The sequence below is a fragment of the Prunus mume genome, linkage group LG6, assembly GCF_029339155.1.
Source record: "Prunus mume cultivar Tortuosa linkage group LG6, ASM2933915v1, whole genome shotgun sequence".
In the NCBI taxonomy this organism is placed as follows: Eukaryota; Viridiplantae; Streptophyta; class Magnoliopsida; order Rosales; family Rosaceae; genus Prunus; species Prunus mume.
Window position 1 is genome coordinate 8991275 of NC_142703.1, and position 11946 is coordinate 9003220.

Genomic DNA, 11946 nt, shown 5'->3' on the forward strand with positions numbered 1-11946 from the left:
CTTTTCACCCCCTGCCTGAGCTGCAGGACTTGTCAAAAGTGGGTTCCTTTTGGCAATAAATTCAAAGAATGTGTACAAACTTACTTTATTTTCTGTTTGGTTTTGCAGATGAAAAATTTGTCAAAATGGCAAAACTAAAGGAACGTCCTACCCATCAACCATACCCTTCTGGCATTACAGCTAGTTAGCGCTATCAGTATATGATGCCACATCCCTGCTGTATGGGAGTGTGGTAAGAACTAGACCTACCCTAACCTCAATCTGACCGCGTCACATAGTCAGCATCATGAGCATATGCGTGAGTGATTGTTAGTCATCAATGTATGTGACACATGAACAGTTGACAACTACTCACATGTACGTAGACAATGATATAGCGATGATGCTTGATTCATGCTTCATATGTCAACATTAAGGAGATGACTCGCATTTAAGATCCCAAACAGCAAAGTAAGGTGGTGATGTCAATTTTAGGTACTATATGTAGTTAAATTCAACACTCTTATAAAATGACCTTAACCTAATTCAACACGTCTAACCCAATCTTTCTGGCTATATAGCCGCCTAACCCTAACCAGAGTGGCTCCTAGCCTCCTACAATATATATCACCCTGAGAGTTGGCTCGAAGCCTCTTATAGTAGCCCACCAAAAGAAAAAAAGAAAAAAGAAAAGAGATTGACAAAAGAAAAATCTAGCCCACTTCATGTATGGGCTAAAAACTCTAATCAAATCCTAGCTTATATCTATATGCAGATATGGGTAGGTGCCAGGAGCTTTACTGGTTGGGTTGAAATTAAGACAGGCCCCAATGCTATAAGGAATGTTTTTGTTGGTCCAAGTGCTAGGACTAGAGAACTTTTATTGAAAGCTTATTTGATTTTATTTTGTATTATCTTTTTTTTTTTTTTTGGGCAAAGTTAGGGAGTGTGAAGGGTTTTTTTACACACATTGCTAAAGTAACACGAGGATTTGAACATGAAATCACTGATTTGCAAGTAAAAACTCTTTTTCACTGGCCTAAATCCTAAGGTCCCGTGAAAATAAATAATGTGGTATTTCTTAGTTACTTTCTCAGGATTACTAAACATGATAAATGAATCTCCATTTCCCATTTCTTAGGAAACAACATGGAAAGTGATTTCCCCTTAAATCAGTTCCGTGAACCAAACAGAACATAATGGCTTTTATTATGTATTATCTCACTTTGTTACAATTTTATATTTATTATTTTGATCCGTGTGTGAAGATTGTCTTTTAAGTTGTTTTAAAATTACAAAAGTTACAGGGAAAATTGAACTTTTCAGACAGAAACTGGATTGGTTTAGATTGAAACCCTGAAGCTTCACCGAAACAGTTTACCGTTGAAACACTTCACATACCTCCCAAGTTAACGTAGGAAGAACAACGTACACAAACCAATCAGATTCCCTTTCGATTTCAGCTGCCAATCCTAGGCGAACACATCTTCGAATATTGACCCAAAAAAAAAGTCCTAGTCGAACACATCTTCGATTTTACTAAAATACCCTTCTCCTTCCACCGAAGCCGACTCCAAAATTGGAACTCATCCGTAAATTCGCAGTTAAACCCCATCAGACCACTTCCTCTCTCTTGGGGCAGGAATCCTCTGCTTTTCGGGACAAAACCCATTGTCCTGAGCTTTCCTCTCTCTGTGTGAACCCGAAGCAAAAACCGCCCGCTTGTGGGTGCACGATTCTTAACGTACACTTATCTCTGCGTCTTCCCAGATCCCATTGCTCAGTGCGTTTGTCTGCTAAACACGATTGCTTATTGCCTTCTTCGTCTTCCTCATGATTGCTTTGTCCATACAGCTCTGTGAACCTGCCTGTAACTCAGCCACATTTGCGAGATAAGGCCTCTGTGCCACTGCCACTGTCTCTTCCATGGAGATTTCTTATTGGGTTTGTGTTGTTTCGATAGTTCTCTGCCTTTTCGCATCTGGGTCTCTCTCAATTGAGAATTTTCACCAAGCGTAAGTGATTTGTGTCATGCAAGTTTGCAGCTTTTGTTTTTGAATCTGAAGTTTGTTTCTTTTTGCTAAGAGAGTCTGATGCCAATGGGATCAACTGGAATTGCTTATGACTTTTGTTTGGCTTTTGGGTAGTAGGAGCTGAATTTTTTATGCTTGACTGTTGTGTATGGTGAACAATGTTGCAATGCAGTTGTTGTGCTTTCAGTGATGTTGATGATAAATTTGGCTGCTTTTGTTTCAGATCTGGGAGTGCATTTGGAGCCTCTTGGAACAAATTTTAGAAACATTAAAGTTGCAAAAATAGTTCCAAACTGCTAAACATTATTTGTGTCGTTTAGTGGTTGTTAGCATGAAGTATGTGCTTTATATAAACGGTGTATTTTATTATTATTATGAGCTAATTGATAATTCATATCATCCGGTTATGTAAATTCACCTTGTGCCAGTGTAAATTAAAATAATACAGTAATATGAGATTGCTCAGCCAAATCATTTAGTATAATATTAAGGTGCTTTAGCTTGTGAAGGTTAAAAAAATAATTTGTTCTTAAAGCTGGTAGAATTTTCCTGATATGGTATAATTGGGGTAGCTATGTGAACTTGAGAGCAAATTAATCAAAGAACTTAAGAAACTTTGTAACCGGAAAAAAAAAACAGCATAAGAAAACTATGCTTCCTACCTCAATTGTGTGGTACTGTGAATTTTGCGTCTTACACGTATGGCACACTTTCTATTACCTTGATTGTGAGATCAGTAGTTGCCGAACCATTATAGCTGCTTTTCTGCCAATATTATGTATATCATAAGTGGCTAATGTTTGTGTGATATTGCACATACAGATTTCCTATTGTGGAACCAGATCCTGGTCATACAAAACTTCGTCTTTCAAGGGAAGGGTTGGAGGCCATTGAAAGAATAACAACTCCAATTGCAGCTGTTGCCGTAAGACTTAGATTCGTTCTCCTTAGCTTAATTAGTACTCACAATTGACCTTTCTCTTAGAGAAAGCTCAACGGATATGCTTGTTTATATTACATAATACAAGCTTTGGATGATTTACATTGCCGAACTGCTTTTCAGTGATAGTCTTAGATGTTTATATATATGTGGATATAGTTGAAATGTTTTGTTGATCAAGCAGTAAGAGAAGGCTACATGTTATGGAGTACCCTTCCACGTCCCAAACCCACCACCAGTTGTTGAACGACCTCACCTTTGTAGTAGTATCACGTAGGCTACAGGGCAGTGATTTTCAGTGAGAAGGTTGGCTAATATGGAATGAGACAAGGAGACCTGCATCTGATTGGATCTCAAATTCTTTTGGTTCCACGTTTGTGCTTGATCATTGTGGTCAGATCATATATTTCTTTGGGATTGGTCATATATTGGAAACTGAACCTGGACAAAAAAAAAAGTGTTATTCATGTTGCAATAGTATACTTTCTGTCCAGAATATTGGAGATAGCTGCAAAAATAATATTTACAGTCTCCAAACTTTGAATATGTATTTCAATGCAAGTTTACATCTGGAACAAAATATTTTCAGTCTCCGTAGATACACTCATGATGGAAAATTACGAGAAAAAGTTTTTGTCCTCAAGAGTTTCATGACATTCATGTGCATAATGTTTTGTCCAGTCTTGCTTTTCTATAGATAAAGTATACTTGCTTTGTTTTTTTGGTCCATCTTGATTCTATTCAAATGCTTGTCTGCTTAGGTTATTGGGCCATATCGCTCTGGAAAATCTTTTTTGCTCAACCAACTGCTCTCCCTTTCTTGTTATGAAGGTGTAGTCTTGACTCCTATTAGTTTATACTTTTCCCCCTTCCCTTGTGGATCTTGTTTGATTAATCGTTCTGCATTGCTTGTTTGGTTTGAACAATTTAACAACCTTAAATTTCAAATGCATTTCCCCACAGGGTTTGGTGTTGGACACATGCGTGACACAAAGACAAAAGGTAAATGTGGATGCAACCTTGATGTCATGGATATGCTTTACTCTTTGTTGAGATATAAATTTACAATGTCTGTCTTCCTCTTACAGGAATTTGGGTATGGGGAACCCCAGTAGAAATGGATATTAATGGAGTAAAAACTTCTGTGTTTTATCTTGATACTGAGGGATTTGAAAGTGTTGGGAAGTCAAACGTATATGATGACCGGTAATCTCCAAGTCATCATGTAATCTTCAATTTTCCTTTCATGGTCGTTCAAATTTTGTATATTTCGCTAGCTGTCTGAGTATGCTTTTGCAGGATTTTTGCTCTGGCAACTGTCATGAGTTCTGTCCTTGTTTATAACCTGGCTGAGACGGTGAGTTGTATAACTTGTGATGTTAGAAGCATGTACCAAGTCCTTGGTCCATTATTGTTCAAGAAACTTGCCTTATTTGATTTTATCTCTTTGCTTGTCATTTTGTGTAGATACGCGAAGCTGACATTGCTCGGTTGTCATTTGCTGTTGAGCTTGCTGAAGAATTTTATGGAAGGTTTGCACTCTCTTCTATTCCTTATTCTCATTATATTTAATTTGTGCTTCTATTACCAAAACTGACATGTTTCATGGCTTGTTTGCAAATTTCATGTGGCAAAAATAGAGTGAAGGTAATTTCCAATCCTTTAAATCGTTTTCCCTCATGTGTATTATCTTCCAATAAATTACGCATGTGAACGGTCGGATTCTTTTGTAGGGACAAGATGTTGCTTTTGAACCTGCAAAGCTATTGTGGCTTATCCAGCGTGATTTTTTGCGTAAGTTGAGAAATACGTGTGACATGTTTTTAAAAGTTAAATACGAGGAACATAGAAGTTCCAATGGCATTCCACCTAGATTTGTCTTTTCACTATCCACCCATTTCTCCAAGCTTCCAGCAGAATCTTCATAAGCTGACATTCTTGTGCGTGTTCTGCAGAAGGGAAATCTGTGGAAGACATGGTGCATGAAGCTCTCCTTCATGTCCCTAACAGTGATGGTTAGTCTTTTTTCCCACTATGCATCCTTGCACAAGAGCTGTTTTTGCATAAAGGTGCTACAATTTATTTATTTCTTATCATAGGTTTAATTTTGGGTGCTTTTGGGCATTGCAGGCAACAAGAATATTGATATGGTATTTTCTCCCTTATATTATCACTCGACGCTGAGTAATTGCTGTTCAGGGAATGAAAGCCAACATTTTTATGTCTTTATCAGGTCAACCAGATCCGAGATTCTTTGGCTATTATGGGTGATAATAGCACAGCCTTCAGTTTACCACAAGTATGAGTTTTCCTCTTTTCTTGCACTTTTTGCACGCATTTTGTTTCTGAGTCAGTCACTTGAGTTCATTGTTGCTTAAAAAGTAGTGTCATTTTGAACATGTATGGCAAATGCATGTAATTTTTTAAGATGTTTCTGAAGGTAGAGAAAAAAGTTGAAGTTTTGGGTATTAAGTTGTTTCCAGTTTGTTCTAAGGTTTGTGTGTTGGAGGATATTTACCTCTGCACACTTGCACCAATTCTATGCCAATTAGATATCCCGCGCCCTCTGCATACTATATTTTGTTTCAGCAAATTTTTTATGATTACAGTTTTACTATTGTAAAAATTTATATTCGGGCTCCTTAGTGGTTATTGCTATCATTGTTAACTCTCTTGGGAGAGGGACGGCATCTGTGAAACATGGTTGACGTGGATTGCCAATGCATATGATGCATGTTTTATGCATCCCTTAGCTATAGAAGTCTTATTATATTTGTTTGTCAAGTAATCTCATTCTGTGGTGATTCTGAACTGTCAAACAGCCTCACCTTCAACGAACTAAACTCTGTGACATGAAGGATGGTGAACTTGACCCGATGTATGTTAAAAAAAAGGAACAACTAAAACAACTTGTGGCTAGTATCATCCGTCCAAAGATTGTGCAGGGAAGACCTCTAAACGGAAAGGAGTTTGTATCTTTTCTGGAGCAGGTACCTGTTATATTATAATGTTGGTTGGTTAAAATCAGCCATAATGTCAGAATTATCAAGCTTCATTAGAGCTGATATTATGTTGTGTGGTATCCCGTCGGGTCAAGTTCATAGCTATGTTCCTTGTTTCTCTATTTTCGTTTCTGCTTTGTATTAATTCATCCTTCAGATTCTTGAAGCCTTGAACAAGGGGGAGATCCCATCAACAGGCTCTCTGGTGGAGGTATTCAACAAGGGTATTCTTGAGCGATGTTTAAAGCTATACAATGAAAGGATGGCAAAATTGACTTTACCTCTTATAGAGCAATCTTTGCAAGAATACCATGAAAGGTCCCTGGAGGAAGTGATGAAACTTTTTGAGGAGCAACATTTTGGCCGTCACCATGCAAAGAAATCAGTCGAGCAACTAGAAGAAGAAATAGAAAAGGTATAAGCACTTTCTAATAACAGTAAGCAGCCTTGGATTATTTTGGTAGATCAGGTCAGTGGCTTGGTGGAAATTGAATAAACAAGTATACAAAGTGAAGTTATTTTAATATCAGATTTCTATAAGCACTTCCAGTCACTGCATTGCGGCTTGCGAGTGTGTTTATAGACAGTCTTCCTTGGACCATCTGGTTAGCATTTTCTAGAACAGGTCTATAAAATCCTTGGGTAACTGTTAACAATGAACCTATCCCGAAATGTTATGGGTGGCCAGTGGTGCTCCGCATTGGGCAAGTGCATTAAGTTTAGTTCAATATGTTGTGTTTGTAGGGGGGGCAGGGGAGGAGGAGGTCTGGGCTTACAATAGGGGTCCCTCTAAACCCCTCTCCTGGTCATGTATCTCTTAACATTTACTCAACATGCCAAATTGTTTTAGATATTTTGTTGGCGTCCTCACTTGCACCATCATCACATCCTGCAATTTTCGAACATGACCTGTGGTTTTTTAACTCTGGGATTTATCTAGGTGCATAAAAATGTGATCATGGCAAATGAATATCGGTCTTCAAAGCTCTGTGAGGCATTGTATACCAGATGTGAGGATAAAATGGACCAACTTCAAGTTCTCAGACTTCCTTCCATGGCAAAATTCAATGCAGGATTCCTGCAGTGCAACCAAAGTTTTGAGCAAGAGTGTGTTGGACCTGCAAAAACAAACTACGAGCATCGAATGATGAAGGTTAGGCATGCCTTTTGATTTCCATTTTCACCCCGTCTTCTTCTATCTTCCTTTATTCCCTTCGGGTGCAAAAGCTCATATGTAGAATGTATGATATTAATTTGCAGATGTTGGGGAAGTCACGGTCTCTATTTATAAAAGAATACAATCACAGGCTCTTCAATTGGTTGGTCGCCTTCTCCCTTGTCATGGTGGTCGTTGGCAGGTTTATTATAAAGTTTATTTTGATCGAAATCGGGGCCTGGGTCCTCTTCATCTTCTTAGAGACATACACGAGGATGTTTTGGTCTGCAGAATCTCTTTACTACAATCCAGTTTGGCATGTAATAGTGGCCACTTGGGAAACACTTGTTTACAGCCCCGTCCTTGATCTGGACAGGTAATGAAATCCTTCTTCTTGCTTCTTTCTTTCCATTCCCCCCAAAACATCGGTCAAACGTCAGTTAATATAAATCGAGATGTTGTCTGTCTTGCAAGTCAAACTGTGTTTTACTTTGTTTTTTGATTGAGACAGATGGGCTATACCAGCTGGTGTCATAGTAGCTCTGTTTGTACTATACTGGCGGTGTAACGGAAGAAGGAAACACGGGTCTTCATGGTTACTACCTCTGTACAATAATAACAAAGGCGGTCCGAATCGGCCAAGATCAGACTAAAGAAGAGAAGTGATGGCATGCTTCAAGTGCTGGATATATCATATACTTGTGTTTGGATCATTGTCTTGGGCGAGCTTTGTCTATTTTTGTACACAAAGCCCTCCTGGCACTTGCAGTTCTTTTGGTTCTCAAATGTCAAAATAGATGAAAGATCATATGGTCAAGGGCTGCTCGTATACGTCTAACTGTAACAATTCCAAATTGTTTGTATTAAAATTATTATTTTTATTAATTATTTCAGTAATTTCTATTGAATTTGCCGGTACATTAAAATTGGAATTGTATAACATTAGTGTTTCAAAGAAAGAAGGAAACAGAGAAATGTAATGAAATAGAAGCAAATGTTCATTCTAGAATATTTGTGTAAACTGACTAGCCTATTTTCAAATAGAATATGGTATGAAGGCAGAGGTTCGAAACCCCAGGCACCCAATGAATATTTGTGTAAACTCCCCTCCCTTAATCGCTTGTACTAAATTTTTTTTCACAAAACCGACGGTTATAGCAGCAATTCTTTTTCTTTTTAGTTTTCCTTATTTATTTTAATTGCCATTGGTAATGGCAAAAATGGAAACATTATAAGGTGTATCTGATACACATGTTAAATTACTTGTACAATACCATACTAATAATTATGCATTTATTAAAATGGAATTAAAATATGAATGAATTGGATCTCCACGTTGTCATGCAATTTATTGAATACATACAATAATTAGTTGTAAAAAAAATAAAAATAAAAATAAAAAACTGATACAGATATTGGATAAATACGCTTGAATTCTGAGACACACTTGTCACTTGTTAATTGGTTTTTGACTTGAATTTACATCCTCAACAATTTGTAAGAAAATTAATTTTGGTCCCAATTTACAACAATTCAACTAAATAAATAAATGAGTAAAACTGTGGGTACAAAAATTAATTAAATTGCCAGCTCAGAAATACACAGCACCTACTTACAGGAGAAACAGCGCAAACGTCCTTCCAAATCGGACTTAGACCACATGTCGTCTTCGCATACGTGCCAAGTAGGACACACCTACCACGTCCTACTCTGACCAAAAAAGGAAAAAAGAAAAAAAAGAAAACCACCTCTGCCACGTGTCGCTCATGGGCGCATCTTATATGCATTCCGAATGCCATATTTGGAAGCCAACTTGTACCCGGATGCTTAACCAGGCAACTATATCTGATTATCTTAATTACCCAAGCAACCTTCCTTTTTCTTTGCATTTTTTTAATGAATTAGAGGTGGCGAATTTAATCTTGAATTTTCAATATGAAAATATGTTAATTGTTAAATATAAATACGTTTTATAGAACATAAATAAATGGCTAAATACAAATATAAGTGTTTCATCAAATAAAACTTTAGCTAGTACATTTTTACGTATTCATTTGGGATTACAGTTTATTTAGAGAAAGTGAATACATAGGCGCGCCACGAGCACGCCGGAAAATACTTGACCGTTGGAGTTATAAATCCTAGAAGCTCAAATTCAAATTCATTATTTATTTTAGTTTTCTACTACTACTGGTGATGATGATAAGTTTTCATACACATGTACTACAACAAATGAGAAATTAATTCACTAGTAATTAACCGAAGGAAATATAATTAGTTGGTAAATTACACTTCAACATCTGCATATTCGAGATTTTTACACGTCAGTGAAGCGTGGTGATATGGCAATGACTTATTGGGGTAAGAAAAGCTCTAGCCCCGCAGTGCCGAGTCTCACTTGAAAAACCCTTGCAAGGAGAAGCCTAGCTATACATATATATATAGAACCCTTAATTATTTTCCAAACAGATCACAAGCTGCTTGTCTGAGAGAGTGAGACTCTGAGCTTCTCTCTCTTCTCTCGTCTTCCTCAATTCTCTGGTATGTGTTTGATGCGTCCAGAACTTTTCTGTTTGGGTTTGCCGTCTTATCCCTAGCTCCAAGCCATGTCCTCATTTTTCATGTGTTTGTGGTTTTTTTTGTTTGTTTAGGGTTTGAAAGATCTGAATTGACCTTGTGAAAATGAGTGCGGATCCAGACGGACATTTGCATTACAGCTTTGAAGGTGAAATCTTGAGACATCCTGCGACCAATCTTATCCATATGCATGTCACTGTTTAATTATAAAAAATAAATAAAATGATTTATGCCATGGTTATATGTTTTGATTTTTTTTTTCAAGGTTCCTGCTGTAACCCTTTTATTTAATTTCTTCTTGATAACTGAAGAAAAATGTTGTGATCCAGATGATGATTTCATAGAAGGAAAGGCGATAACGCAAAGTTTTTGTAGCCTGAGGTCGAGGGAAATATTATTGAAATTTAAACCAGTTTCTCTGAAAAAATTCAAAATTATATTTTCTGAATGCACCTTTTTTTTCAAAGAAAAAAAGAAGAAGAGAGAGATCCAATAAGTGAATTGCTACATTTTTGGGTACAGTTGATTGAACTATATTTTTCAGTTCTTTATAAATCATGATATGAAATAGTGATTTCATCCCTCAACATTAAATAATTAAATCATGATTTATTGGAATCAGATCTGAAGGACATAGATTTACCACTACTAGTTGAGATCGTAGTTATCTAGTAACATTTTGATCCTTAATAATTTAAGAACTCTTTTTTTCCTGACAAAGATATCATATGCAACACGTGGATATATCGTTATGAGATTTTTTAACAAAAAACGGTTAACCGGATATAGTTGTATCGTACTTACTTTATATTGCTACGTGCATGGAATTCCCATCATCCTCTTATTAACCTACAACAACTAAACATTCTATTGCATAAAATTAGTATGAGAATTTCATTTCTTGTTGCGACTCATATCCCTCATAATAATTTATTTTAATTTTCCAGATCAATTAGATGCATGTTTATTAATTACCAAACAAACAAAAAAAAAACTTTTGAATTTTAGTTGTGAATGTGTTCTTTGCTGAAATATATCATATGGGAATTAATCGATCTTGATCTCTCGTCTGTAATTTCATTATTTGCACTTGAAGCTGAGCTCTGCGATGCAACGCCTGAAGTACTGGACAGGTCACCACCTAAGCCTGACAGAACCATTTCTGATCATCATGATCAACAAACTTCTGCACCTCTGGTGATGTTGGGCCCTGGCGGCAAAGCAACTTCTTCAGGCAAGAGAGCCATTGAACCGAATGGGACTCAAGAGGTAAAATTGAACAACTTCTTGATCAGTTTCTTATGTTCTTATGTGATGCATATGCATATGTTATGGTCCGTTCGGATGAAGTGGTTTCAAATTTAAGGATTTAAACGATGTTTTTAAAATTAAATTGTTTGTTGTACACTATTATATTTCAAGCATGCCTGGATTTGAATACATAAGAGGGAAAAGAAGGGAATAAATTAATTAATTTGAAATGATTTGTATACAGAGTCGCGATGATCAAGACATTTCTTCTCCTCTAGAACTTTGCTTTCACTATATTATAATGATTTTATTTTTAATGTGTGAAATATTGGCGTCAAGAGAAGAATACACATGAAATTATTCTACCACATTTGGCATGAAATAGTATACATATACAAACACACGAAGCAGTGCTAGCCACATATATAACACAAGAATTCTTAACAAATGTAGGTTAGCATACATGTGACTTTATTAATTCCATGAGCATATATACATGATGATTTATTAATTCCATCATGAAATTGTACCTTCTTGGCATGCAGGAGGGGCACAGCGACAATCAGAATTTGGAGTCGGAGAGTGTTGAGGATGATAACTTTCTCATCCCCCTGAACATGACCGGAGTTGAAGATGCAACTGGGTAAGTGAAGTTTATTAATTGAGGTTAAGCTAACCCTAACCTTAACCTACCATGCTAGTTTCTTTTTTATTTTTGTTTTTGTTAGTTTTTATAATATAAATATGCAAACAGCCCGAGCTTTTCGTCCATGCATTGAATTGAATTAAGCAAATAAATAGTTATTACCTCAATTAGTTTAGTCAGTACTCATTAATTATATTACATATGCTCCATGCAGAGGGACGTCGGAGGAGAAGGCAGCACCCAAGGTGAAAGCCCAGGACGCTGCTCCTGCAACCCGGCGGAAGAGAAAGCGCGGGGAAGACCCTAAAACTTACGTACCTCTTGCCTTCCGAGAGAAGAAGTGTCAAGAGTACTACTTCTAT

General features: G+C 36.8%; 1 protein-coding gene across 1 annotated transcript; it reads left to right on the forward strand.

Moving 5' to 3' along the window:
• The first annotated feature begins 1573 nt into the window (after window positions 1-1573).
• LOC103334176 (Guanylate-binding family protein) lies at window positions 1574-8018 on the forward strand. The gene is made up of 17 exons (XM_008237116.3): window positions 1574-1994; window positions 2835-2937; window positions 3714-3783; window positions 3916-3954; window positions 4041-4158; window positions 4252-4309; window positions 4420-4484; window positions 4593-4599; window positions 4686-4746; window positions 4908-4967; window positions 5083-5102; window positions 5186-5251; window positions 5775-5942; window positions 6112-6369; window positions 6895-7107; window positions 7215-7486; window positions 7622-8018. The coding sequence occupies exons 1-17, from the start codon at window positions 1906-1908 to the stop codon at window positions 7761-7763; spliced, it is 1809 nt and encodes a 602-aa protein (XP_008235338.1). The 5' UTR covers window positions 1574-1905; the 3' UTR covers window positions 7764-8018.
• The last annotated feature ends 3928 nt before the right edge of the window (window positions 8019-11946 follow it).